At 31.2% G+C, this 14,311-nt stretch overlaps 1 protein-coding gene across 9 annotated transcripts in view; it reads left to right on the forward strand.

The window, feature by feature from the left end:
- Positions 1–14,311, forward strand: part of LOC140053847 (androglobin-like) — a 53,460-nt gene that overhangs the window by 11,886 nt on the left and 27,263 nt on the right. For all 9 annotated transcript variants that reach the window (XM_072098560.1, XM_072098558.1, XM_072098559.1 and 6 more), the window contains exons 2-7: positions 5,378–5,483; positions 5,613–5,666; positions 5,853–6,029; positions 10,035–10,250; positions 11,311–11,450; positions 14,093–14,182. In XM_072098560.1, the coding sequence (XP_071954661.1) occupies positions 5,378–5,483; positions 5,613–5,666; positions 5,853–6,029; positions 10,035–10,250; positions 11,311–11,450; positions 14,093–14,182 (783 nt within the window). The remainder of the gene's footprint in view (positions 1–5,377; positions 5,484–5,612; positions 5,667–5,852; positions 6,030–10,034; positions 10,251–11,310; positions 11,451–14,092; positions 14,183–14,311) is intronic.

Genomic DNA, 14,311 nt, shown 5'->3' on the forward strand with positions numbered 1-14,311 from the left:
TAAAGATCTTTGTAGTACACATTTGAAATGTATGTGCACAGGACCTATGGCTTAACATCTCATCCGAAGGACAAGGTAATAAGATTAAAGCATGATTAAAGTACTGTATCTTGCCTTATGGATACAAGGAAGCAACACAAGCGGTTCTCAAACCTATGCCTCTCTTACATGCTAGTCGGACATCCATACCATTCCGCCATATCTTTTGGGATATTTTAATCATTGGAACTAACAATTACATTGTTATTTAATACTGTATCTTTTTAGACCTTTAGAATAAATAAATATTTTGGCAATACAATAGTAATGTGTACTCAACAATAAGGAAATATATTTGATTGTAATTTTTTACTAGTTTATTAAACAGAGTATTTTTATTTTACTTTCATTTCTTGCTTTTGATGCCTTTATTTGACAACAAAATGTGATGTGCCCATAAATGGATATGGTGAGGTCATATCACTACCAATCCTATATTTGGGCATATCACTACTATATTTGGCCACATAACACTTTTTTTGTCTAACTAATTAGTCTATTAATAAGAATAACTTTATTTACCGTAGTTGGAATATGTTAAATTTGAGGATTGGAAGGTTTTTAGAAAATGTGTTACCTTTTTATTTTTTATTTAATAGTAAATTTGAAATTTTTTCCCCTTAAGAATCAGCTTTTACCATCAACCACTGCTTTAAAAAAAAAAGTACTGTACATTAAAATGTACAAACCATTGACAGACTATAGAGGGCAGTTTTGTTATTATTTGGTATCTAGGGTCCATGATGAATATTCATGAGTTATCTAGGTGTGTAGTTATTCCATGGTTCGTTGAACATTGACAATTTGTGAACAGTCTGTGTATGAACAAAGCTCATACAGTCTGTTTACTCTTTGTTGTTCAATACTAATATGTTACAATTTTGTTTATAGAACATTTCTAAAAAATGTTTAAAGAAATGTATTATTTTATTTCCTACAATTTAATTTATTGTGACATTCTCCAACTCAAAATTGACCTGGGATGACCATGTCCATGCCATTGTTTCCAAAGCTAAAGGTATGTTGGGCTTTGTTTGGAGTGTGGCTGGACATGCTTCGACCAGTGCATTTTGTCTTTGTACAAAAGTCTTGTTTTGCCTGGTCTGGAGTATGCGCAACCTGCTTGGTTTCCATGGACGAAGTCTTTGTCAGATCAGCTTGAGGGGGTCCATAGGAGAGCAACTCGTCTTGCTCTCAAACAGCATCGTGGACAGATGTGCTTTGAGAAGAGGTTGAATTTGCTTTCAGTTTCATCTTTTTCTTTTAGAAGAGATAAATTTCTTATTATATTTTGTTTTAAGGTTCTGGTGGGGTTTCTGGACTGCAGCACAGTTCATAACTGTATTTTAATAAATACTCGTCACAATGATCGCTTGTGCTTCAGACATCAAGCATCAAGGAGACAGGCTTTTTTCCATTCTATAGCAATCAGGTTACCCCGTGTCTGGGACCAGCTTCCCAGACCGTTGACAGATGCTGCAGGTCCTAGAAAGCCCATCAGCCTTCATTAGAAAAGTTCATATTCATTTTGATTCGCTGTAACTGTATTTTGTCTTTACCTCTTTTATGTGTAAACTGACTTTGGGGTTGGGTCAACCGGCTCAGCTACAGTGATTAAGTTCACTTAGGTTGACCCACCTGGTCTCCCCAATTTCAGTTCTTTTTGTTTTGTATATACTTAAATAGACCAAATAAATAATGAAATGAAATGAAATGAATTTAAAAGGGATTAATAATTTAATAATTAATAATTTTAATGTCCTCCAGTCAAGTCTCTGAATTGGGACTCTCAAACTCAGCCACCTTCTGCTCTATAGGATGTTTGCGAAGTAGTTGTTTTACTTATTTTGACTTTATAGTGTCTTGTGCATATGAGAACTTGCTAAGCATCTGACCAATTGGCAAGTCTCCTTTCACAGTAGTTTCAAAACCATATACTCTAGTGGTGGTGAAATTAAGTAAATACATTTGATTTTATGGTATTGAAATAGATTGGAAAAATACCATTGATCCATGTAATATAGGTCAGTTATTCCATATTTGGTATGATTATGTTTGTCATTATCATTAAATCTTTGATTCATTTGATTAAGAACTGTAAAACTGAGATACCCTATCCATCAGACAATTGTGTGACCATTAGCCTCTCTGACGTTACTACGCTTAATAGAGAAAGTGTAAATATCATTGGATGGTACCGGTACTATTAAACAGATTTTTCCTTTGATTATTCCAAACAACCTCATTCGTCAGGTTGTATGACCTGTACAACTGTTCATTTCAGTTCTACAAGTCTCAATATTCAGTATAAAGAAAATTTTTCACCCTGATGCTACAGATAACAGTTTTTTTATTTGTGAAATAGAGCTCTTTTTGATACTGTACCTGTCTATTGTTCTAAGGTATTGCATCCAATTGATTTTTATCTGTTTGTCCTGGATTCCTATTTATTATCATTCATGTGTTATTGATTTCTGCTAGACGTTTATTGAATGGATGAATGAAGCGTCTTACTCTTCTTGTTTTCAAGTGTCTACTGTACATTCACTTAACATAATTGCTTAGAACTGACAAGCATACTGTATATAAGAACACATGTACTTCGACCACCATTGAACACTATCTTATATGAAGTAATGTGGCATCTGTATTTTTACTTGGTGGATATTTATTGAATGGACCAACTGTAACTGTAATTCATCCTTCAAATGTTGGTTTAGTCCTTAAACATTTCCGCAGCAATTTGAAGTCTGTATTCTTACCTCAACTTAGACATTTTTGAATGGACTGTTTCTTTAATGTTCATGGCTAGAAGCGACAAGATTCTGAAAACATTTTCGCAGCAATTTGAAGTCTGTATTCTTACCTCATCTTAGACATTTTTGAATGGACTGTTTCTTTAATGTTCATGGCTAGAAGCGACAAGATTGCGAAAACATTTTCGCAGCAATTTGAAGTCTGTATTCTTACCTCATCTTAGACATTTTTGAATGGACTGTTTCTTTAATGTTCATGGCTAGAAGCGACAAGATTGCGAAAACATTTTCGCAGCAATTTGAAGTCTGTATTCTTACCTCAACTTAGACATTTTTGAATGGACTGTTTCTTTAATGTTCATGGCTAGAAGCGACAAGATTCTGAAAACATTTTCGCAGCAATTTGAAGTCTGTATTCTTACCTCATCTTAGACATTTTTGAATGGACTATTTCTTTAATGTTCATGGCTAGAAGCGACCAGATTCCTAAAACATTTCCGCAGCTCAGCAATTTAGAGTCTGTATTCTTTCTTACCTTAAAGTGATAGATATTTATTGAATGACCTGTCAAGACCGGCAGCTTTTTTTTTTGCTTACAAGTGTCTTCTGTACATACTGTAATTCATGCCTAGAAGCGACATGCACTCATGAACAGGTTTTTGCAATGTGGAAAATGTATATTTAATAAACTTTAGCAGTCATAATTTATGGACCTTGATTGCAACAGCAACACTTGTATCGTTATATCGCTGTAACAGTTTAGTTGTATAGATGTTCCTAAAGGATTAGTTTGAAAAGAAAGAAAAGAGTTGCAGATAAAGAAATACCACATTAATAGAAATTGAGTACAGTAGGATCATAGAAGAAAAGTTGGAACATAACAATTCTGTATACAGACTGAATGGTTGTTTCAGATAACAAGAACTTTTGTGGATACTTCAATTCTGTGAGAATAGAAATCATATCAGTCATGTCTGTTATTCCCTTGAACATTTTCAACTTTTTCTGAATGGTACTGCAGATAAAAACTTTGTTTGCTCCACTTCAAGAAGATTGTTTTGTTCCTCTGTAAACTAAATGCAGTAATGTATGGTATAGTCATCTTATAAAAACAGCTATCTTGAAGAATTTGAAGAGATTTTAAAACTATAAAAATAATGAGAAGATTGTCTCCAAGACCGCCAACAACAGGAAGACAAAGCCGTACTGGTTCTGGCAAGACATTGTCATTGAAATCGCTGTGGAGGTAGAGTTTTCTTCAAAGTCTCCAAACATAATTCCCATAGAATTTGTAATAGTGTACTGTAATAGCATAGAGAAAGAAATAGGTTCTCCAAAGTGATTAATTCACTAGAATTAAGCTCTGTCTACACTATCAAACTAGTTTGACAAATAAGTGTGGTGTGCCCAAATATGGTAGTGATATACCCAAATATGGCAGTGATGTGCCCAAATATGGTAGTGGTATGACATTATGTCCATATATGGGCACATTACATTTTTTGTCACATACCGTAAAGTTTGATTGTGTAGACAAGGCTTTAGTTTCCAGAACCACCTTATAGAATATGTGTGGGGACTGTAACATCATGGATGAATTAAGCTCGGTCTACTGTATGCTATCAAACCAATGGACATGATGATGTCATATCACTACCATATTTGGGCAAACTAGTAGACCGAGATTAAGAGACTAATAGTCTGCATTTGGATTTTTGCAGTTTTTTGTTGAAATTTATATCTGGTTGAATCAATAATTATTAGAAAGATAATAAACTTTGACCCTGAAAAATATACTTGAAAACATGCACCACAATAGAACAAGGCTGCTGATTGCTGAATGTTTTTAAAAGCATTTCACAAATAAGATGTTGTTTTAGCTCCTTAGCCTGCAATCGGCTCAATTACTACAATACTAAAGAACCAGTTTTGTAACAATGAAGATTAAATCAGCACTAATTGTATTTTCTCACTCATATTTGCTTTTCTTGTGAAGCAAGGCCAAATAATAAAATAAATGTTGCTCATGGTGATGTAAATAATGATGAAAAAATTCTGTATTTGCACATTTGTTTGTAAGGTGATTTTGATGAGCTCATTCGACATTTAGTGGTGCTAGCAGCTGGTCTGATCATTATTAGTTTCTTCACATATCTGTAGTGATTTTAACACATTTTCCGTACTGTATGTAGTTGCAGTAAAGTATGCCAATATCTTTCAAAGCAAGCGTTCTCAAAGTAAAGTTGTAAGTTGTTTGTAAACTTGTTAATAGTTTGGTTCTGCTCTTACTTGTACTGTAGGTGATCATTTTTTTAACAACTTACTTTGACACTTTTTGCTTTGAAACTGACTGGTCTTTTCTTTAGCTGACACTGCATGATTGGCAAGATTGTGATTCTCTTTCAGTGCTGAGTACATTGATGAGTTCTTCAAGACAACCATCTGCTGTACAATAACAGCAAAAGCCTCTGTTAATAATGAATTATGAAACCATTTTTTTACATAGTATCTGTACAATTTGTTTTAAAGAAAGCTGCTTTCTTTCAACTATCTAAGTTGTATCTTTTGTTTTCTCACTTCAGAGCTGCGTCAATCGCTGCTAGCCTTGTGGGAGCTCAGGAAGGGAAGAAGCAGAGGATTGTATTATGGCCTGAATTTAACGATGCTGACATTAACACAGAAAGATGGGTAAGCGAAACACATTTATCTAATACAATACATGTATATGGTAAAATAGTAATTGAAACAGCAGTGTATTGTTCCAGTGCTATGAGGTAGCCACTATAAGTTTTTTTTTAAATTTAATTTTTAATGTAGGATGCTGCCCACAAGACAAATCAAAAAGATCAGAAGGGGAAGTCTCCTAGTCTGGTAAGCAAGTTTGAAATTAAAGTTATATTATTGAAATTAAATTGAAGTGAGCCCTCAATAGTTATTTACAACTTTTCAAACTATTCATGAATAAAATGATGATACAGAACTGTCAAAGTTTAGAGAAGAAATACTGTAGTATGAATAGATTTATACGTCACATTTAATTGTCTGTTTGTCCTTTAGCATTTCTTTGATGATCCAGATGGACGTATTGATATGCCTCCATCGCTACGAAGTAAGGTAGAATGTTGGAAGCGCCCTCATGAGTTTATAACTGACAAAGCCATTGTGGTATATGATGCAGACAACAACAATGACTTTGATTTGATGTCTAAAAACGAGCACATTCATGATTGTGAAGTAAGTATAAGAGTAAGAATTGTGGTTTGGTGAGAATCACTGATCTTCTATCTTTTGTTTGAATCGTAGATAAATCATCTCAATTCCCACCAATGCCGTATATGGTAGCACAATGTATGTTTGTCATGTGAGGAATATAGTCACCTATTATTAAGCCCTTGGCACTTGTTGTATTTCATCAGCTAATAATGCTATAAATAGATATTTTGGGAGGTTTTTTTGGAATGAAAAGTTTGTTTGAACAATTTATAATAAGAAATACCTGGACAGTGAGTGAATCATAAAACAACAGCATAATATTAACTTTAAATTAGTTCCAAATTTTTAATAAAATAGAATATATATATTTCATATAATTATTAATATAAGATAATATAAGATAATAAATAATAATAAATATGTCTATATATTATTTTTGTTTATATCTATAACATTAAAAATGCATCACATTATTTATTCAAACTACAGTACTGTAGTAAGATAACTAACTAACCTTAAACACATTACTGAATGGAGCACCACAACCAAGGGTACTTAGATACATAATTTATGATTGTATTATTTTAAAGTCTAACATTGCTTTGGTTTCATCAACATTCAATAGATATGTTAACCATAGTTATTTCGGGATTCCTCCGTGTGTATTTATAGCAGAGAGTATAATAATAATAATATTAATAATAATAGTTTAATCTTGGACCTATAAATTAGGTTCATAGTATACTATAATGAACCTTTGGACTCAGTTCAGACATTTACGCAAACAATAACAGTGTAGTATGACATGTTTATAAACAATAACAATTAAATTAATTAAACTTTTTCATTACTTCTGTATTAAAAGTAATGGCTTAAGAGATTCTTTGAACCAATGGGCACAACAATGAGCCTAACCAATGAATCAAAAATGATAATTTGGAAAAACCCAAACAATGTTGTGGAATATTTAAAACTGTGGTTAGTGTAAGTTGTTTTTGTATTAAAGTTTACTTTGTATATTAAAATTTTTTCAACTATATTCTGTTTATTAAATGATGTTTCAAACTTATTTTAAATCTAAAAACAATTTAATTTAAATTCAATTGATGATTATAGAAAATATTGAGATTAAACACTGAAATATTCATTCCAATATATAGGAAGTAATTTTACAGCCTAAATAATTGCTGATATAAATTACTATAAACTAGATGGAACGCTCGCTTCGCTCGCGTACCATCTAGGTCGTGCCCACAGATGGTTCTCGAATACACAGTATTTCCAGCGAGAAAAAAAATGGAGATTTCAAATGTACGTACCGCAGGACTATAATACATTATCGTTTACAGAAACGAATAAATATACACAATGATTTATGTAGTCAACCAAAATTAGCACCCTGGGAATTACTTCCAAGAGAGAAACAAAATGAGTCAAATTTTTTTATTTGGACTCATTTAAACAAACTCAATTTGTGTTTTGTATGTAACATTAAGGGTTGAGGGATGGGGGAAGAAGATAGGTACAAAGAGGAAACATTTTAAAATATATTCTTATCCACTCAGTAACGAAATATTGTTTTTAATGTTTTATAGGCCTATAAATAATATACCACTAAATACAGTAAAACATTTACGATTTAATACGGTACTTTGTTAAAACTCTCACTGTCATAGTCGATTGAAATAGTAAAGTACATGTAACGATACACCACTACGACGTTTATATATTTTTAAATTATTAATTAATACAAACGTTGAGAAGCAACTGTCAGTAATAACGTTTATTTATTTGTTTATTATATGTTTATAATCTAACAGTAGGGCCTACCCACACTCACAGTAATAAAGTTTATTTGTATATATTTTTATATTACATCTAACAGTACCAACACTCACAGTAAGAAATTTGCGATTCAAATTGGGATCAAAAGTGGTTAATACCTTAACAGTATTGTACAGCATTGCAATACTATTTATGTTTATTCTCCAAGGGGGCCCATAAATCTAAATCTATACCTCTATGGTTAAACCAAATAATTTGGAATGTTTATTTGTATATTATATGTTTATAATCTAACAGTAGGGCTTACCCACACTCACAGTAATAAAGTTTATTTGTATATATTTTTATATTACATCTAACAGTACCAACACTCACAGTAAGAAATTTGCGATTCAAATTGCGATCAAAAGTGGTTAATACCTTAACAGTATTGTACAGCATTGCAATACTATTTATGTTTATTCTCCAAGGGGGCCCATAAATCTAAATCTATACCTGTATGGTTAAACCAAATAATTTGGAATGTTCCATTCATCACAAATCAATACATTTGTAAAAACGTATATTAAATGTATCAAAATAGTATTTTTTAAAGAAAATCGGCCTGTCTTCAACATTATGATGCTGTACTCGAACTGTTCAACCGGTTTTCAGCTATTAAAAACAATTATCGTAGGAGGAGATAGGAAAATGCGAAGCCTCCTCGCATTTTTGTGGCGGGTATTTTTCAAGATGGACATCCATTAGACAGTGTATACCACGATCGGAAAACACCCCTATTTGGGGCAAATCGTTGAACCTAAATTCGTTTTAATCGTCAATAACTAATTATCTAACTTAATTTAATTAGTAAACAGGGTTACATCAGGTGGTTAAAATCAGTACCGAAAGTACGAACCAACTTTATATACCATCGAGTAAAAATTCTAGAAGTAAGGCGCGATTTACCGAATTTTGCCCTTACGTAAATTTATATATAGATGATTGTATAACAATACAATTGTTAATAACAAAATATAACTTAATTGAAACCATTGCTGTCTTCTGTAGCGATGACGATGATATTGTCGTTTCCCACAATCTCGATTCCCTCTTTCTTTTTGATTATTGTCTGGTAGCAGTCCATTTTTTCCAACAATGCCATTTTACTTCTCTCACTTTTTACAACCAAAATGTCGCCGTTTATCTGCAACTTTTTTTTTTCATTTTCGGTCTTCATGAAAGTACCACTAGATAACAAGTTTACTTCGTGTTGCGATACGTTAGTTGGTCGATGGCGATTTATGATAACTGTTTTCGTTTCTTCATTGGCAATAACGATAGTGTTGCCATTTCCTTTGATAGTAATTTGCTCTTTTTTAGTTTTCATTAGAAAGTTTGACATCTTATTATTGTTTACTAAAAGATAGTAACTTTATCTTGATGTAATTAGTAGACTTGTTCAAATTTTTATTAGCGTGGTTCATTATATAGCGTCTGGGTGTAAATTCCCAATTTTGTTTTTATAAATATTACATTAATAATTATTTGTAATGATAATGAAAAATAACTTTAATTAGTTGGAATGTTACAGTTAATATAATGCAAATATAAGGTTCTTTTGTTCAGTTTGACCAATCAATGATCTGTATTTTGATTTGTTGTGGAGTTTTGGAAAGTTTTAAAATGTCTGATACATGATGACTCATTACCCTCTATGTAGTTGCCATTAGAACAACCACCATCATTCTCTCTGGTTTTCTCTCCCACTTTCTAACTGATTCTTATTTCATTTTTTTTTATTATTTAGATGTAAACAAAACATTTTTTTTCTTTCTACAGTTCAATATTAATAAGGAAACATTTTTTGTTTTCATTTTTCAATTTATTTCAACTTTTTGGATTTTTACCACAACAATTGAGGTCTGTCTTTCAGTCTGTTTACTGTCCTGAGTTTTTTCAATCAATTTTCAAAATCTTTTATTTTGTTTTAAAAGTTTTAAAAGTATTATGTGTATTAAGCACTGAAATTGTTACTGCTGTGACTATAAAAGTGCAACAATGTATGAACTGTGTTTCAAAGTGGAAGTTTTATGAGTAGTCATTGTTACAATAAACAAATGCAATAAATGTATCATGGTTCTTAAAGAAAGCTTGCGATTATTGCATGAACATGTTAAAGATTAAGTTAAGTATAGTAACTGCAGTAGAATATTTTTTTAGAAATGATTCCTAATATCTTTTTTTATAATTCTTTATCAGGTTATACGTTGGATAATCAGTCAAATTAATTGCTTATGGAAATCGACGACAGCAAACTCCACTGATGGAGAAACATCTAATATCAGTGTTTCTGGTGGCGAGATGCATACATGGCGACCGTGGGATCATATATTTTCACTGTGTAAAGTTGGAAAAGGACCTCATGTTCCTTTGCACAACCCTCATGGCAAATACGTTGTCAGATTGTATTGGATGGTGAGTTTTTACAAAGAATAAACAAATATTGAAATTTCAAATAGAGAAAATTTCTTTTTGTTTGTCAATGATACACTTGAAAGTTTTCTACATACCTTTTACTATGTCAACTATACTATAACTTTTAAACTATTAGTTTTAACAGTTATAGTATAGTTTAACTATAACTTAGTCAATGGTTATATTATTTGAAACTAGGCTACTTTGATGAGCAGCAACTGGATCAGTTATTCGGATGTTTTTATTGCCATTTACCATGATTATCTGTTAAAAAACTATCACTATTACTATTTGTATGCCTAGTGTGTAAACATTATTGACATAATTTCATAAACATCTTCATGTCGTACAACTACTCGTAACATTTTTTCTCAACTTTCTATCATCTAAAAGTCGTAGTTAGTCATGCCTCGGGTCACATTCTATGGTCACCGTACAGATAGGCTACTACATCAGTACTTCTATGAATGGATGACTAGCCGGTGACAATAACGCTAGTTGGTCATACCCAGTACCGTTTTGATTTTAGGATCATTCGGGAAACCACCTCACGACAAAAAACCATTTGTTTACTGCTCAATATTGTTCTATTGGTTGCTAATACTTACCTTGTATGTAAAGCTCTGTCTGTATCTGTACAGTATCAAACTTTGTGTGACAAAAAGTGATATGCCCAAATATGGTAGCGATATGACATCATCAAGTTGAAATCTTGCCAAAACAATGCAAATTTTGATATGGAAATTTTCAAAAAAAGATCAAAGTGAACTCAAAAACAAATTTTGTACAATATTATTTATAAATATAATTATATCATCACGTCCATATATGGGCACATCACATTTTGTTGTCACATAAAGTTTGATAGTGTAGACAGAGCTAGCTGTAGGTGTGCAAGTTGGAATCTTGCCAAGACAATGCAAATTTGTTATGGAAATTTCCAAAAAAACATCGAAGTGGACTTTGAAACAAATTCTCAAAAATATTATTTATAAAAATAATTTTATTGTCATAATTTTATTTCAATAAAATATTGATATAAAGTAAATTTTATTTTAAGGGTTGTTGGAGAAAAGTGACAGTGGATGACACAATTCCGTTTGACAATACCGGTAAAATGCTTCTGCCCGCTAGCACGCTCCAACATGAAATATGGCCGATGATTCTTAGCAAGGCTATTATCAAAGTTATTTCTCTTGAGTAAGTACATAAAGTTTAATTTTGAAGAATGTTCGGGAACTTTAATTTTGTCAAATTAAATTTTTTAAATTAAAAAGATGTAGCCAAATGCTAAAAGTATTATAATGAAATCTCAATATATAAAAGTGGGGGCAACAAAATGAAATTTTACATAGTTGTGGCATAAAATTTTCCAGAAAAAAAAAACAAAGGCACAAAAACTGGAAACTCTAAAACTAAAACCACAGACTTTATATAAAGTTCAAAATATCTCTTGAAATTGAAATTACATTTAGAAATTCCAAAATTCATTTTGGACAACAACAGTTCACATAACCTTCCTCATCATTGAGCCAGGGAAACAACTATATTGAATCAAATGCTGCTATTGCAATGGATAGGAAGAAAAGTAAATACACTCCCTGCACATAAACCAATTCTTTTTAAATAACTAATTATGAGTCACATTTTTGATTAACAGATATCATAAATAATAATAAAGCCCATGACTCTGAAACATGTTTGAAACAACTTCAAAGAAATGGAAGCAGAATTTAGATTCTGGGGAATCCAGTTGTAATGTTTCAGATCATACTGTATGGTCTGTGCTACTCCAGCATCAGTTGAGTTTGATGTTGTTGAAATTGATCAATCCTATGACTCATTGTGAGCAATAAAATAATTGTCTTTTATATAAATTGCATATTATACTTTGTACATCTACAAATCTATGTTTCAAGTTTGGACAAGTCTTATTGAACACAAATTCAAAGTTACCAGTTAAGTAAACTATAATTCCATTATTCTCCTGTTTGTGAGTCAAACCTCTATACTGGGGGATTGCCCAGAGCCTGAAATTAGATTGAATTACAATTAGTGATGGAAAAGTACTGATGTTGTATGATGAAATAATAAAAGCCTTTTGTTTGATTGATTTTCAAGAATTTTCTCTTGAATAAACAATATTTTATTTTAAAACTGTTAAAGATTTTTTTTTAATATTTAATTTTAAACACTAAATATTAATTATATTAAATCGCAACAATTATGATTTATCTCAATCATGCATTCTTTGCTCATAATCATTCCTTAAAATAGACACTTTTACAATACATACAATGCTTTATTAATTTGTACAAAGCATGAAGACATAATAGGTTATAAAAAATGAAGACAAATTTTGAACAAACCTAAGATTGGCTTTTCTCTTTCTGTTCATTAAAAGCTTTTAGTTAGTAGAAATTAATATTTTTAGAAAAGGTTTTTATGAGTCGTGTAGGTTTAAACCCTGTGCGATGACACAGATTGTGGTGGAATTGTTAGGTGACAGATAGATATGGACTACTGATTTTTTTTTTGTGTTTTTCTGCAAAAGGCCTCTACCTCAATATTTTTTATAGTTTATTAAAATTATAAAAAAAAGCATGGCCAACTTCATTTTAATTAGTAAAATATTAAAAAATTGTACAGAATGTGGATCCTGGTTCGGATCCAAAATTGAATGGCGTTGTCCGTGACCACATATCTGTCTGGTTTTTGGTAAAGATCCGTCTTTGACACAAAATATAACTTCCTAGGCGGGGTGATAATAATAACATAATATAAATGTAATCATACATGTGACTATGAAGCATGTTTGGATTTTACAGTCAATTTAAAGCTTTGTTTGGCATTTCTGGAAAACCTGTTTACTTCAGAAACTGATTGCCTGTGCTACTGACGTACTGTAGCATCAGTTCAATTTGTTATTTCTACGCCACATCAGAAACGCTCAGTCCATTAACTCATTGAAAATCATCAAATATTTTTTCTTTATATTGTAGTAGAACACAGAACACACAAACTATGATTTCTTCAAGTTTGGAAAAGTCTGAATTATTAAATTGAACAGATTTTCTATTGCCTTTTTCTGAGTCAAACACATTCATTCCTGACTGGGGGAATTGCCCAGAGCCTAAAATTAGATTGAATTGAAATTTAGTGATGGGAAAGTACTGATTGTTAATGTTATATGATGAATTATAATAAAAGCATTTTGATTATCAAGAATTTTCTTTTGATGATTAAACAATATTTTATTTACATTTTGAAGATTTTTAGTAATTTTAGCCATACTTTATTTTATTTACCTCATTCATGCATTCTTTGATAACAATAATTCCTTAAAATAGACACATTTACAATATATTTGCATTATTAATTTTTACAAACATTAATGGGTTTTAAAAAATTCTTACAAAAGTTCACAAAATTTTGAACAAACCTAAGATTGGCCCTTTTCTCTTTCTGTTAATTATTAGAATCTTTTAAACATAGTTTTAGAAAAGGTTTTTATGAGCTAGGTAGGTTTAAACCATATGTGATGACACATACTGTGATGGAATTGTTTTGATTATTCTCTTGCCTTCATATTACAGTAGTTGACAGAAAAGTTAACAGAAAAAAAAGTGGTAATCCTATGACTCATTTCAATTACTTTGTTTTTCATCAACTTCCACTACAGTACATGTGATATCTATGGCTACAGTATTTTCTTGTGTTATCTGTGTTTATGTCTGATGCTTGTATACATGATAAATATAACATGTTATGTTGTTTAAATAAATTGCCTTTTAATTGTTAAATTATGCCTATACTTGAAGTTTTGTTTTTTTATCTTCTAGTTACAATGGAGGCAGCAGTAACTCTGAGCTTGGGGATATGACAGTTTTGCAACTTTTTAGTGGGTGGTTACCTGAAACTATACCGTTACAGTGAGTATTACAGGATAATTATCTTTGCTTATATTTTATTATATTTTATACCATGAGAATAGATAGAAGAATAGAAATATATATATTAGAAATAGAAATTTCTTTTATCAAACCAATATTAAAAAAGAC

This window comes from Antedon mediterranea, chromosome 7 (genome assembly GCF_964355755.1).
Source record: "Antedon mediterranea chromosome 7, ecAntMedi1.1, whole genome shotgun sequence".
Classification (NCBI taxonomy): Eukaryota; Metazoa; Echinodermata; class Crinoidea; order Comatulida; family Antedonidae; genus Antedon; species Antedon mediterranea.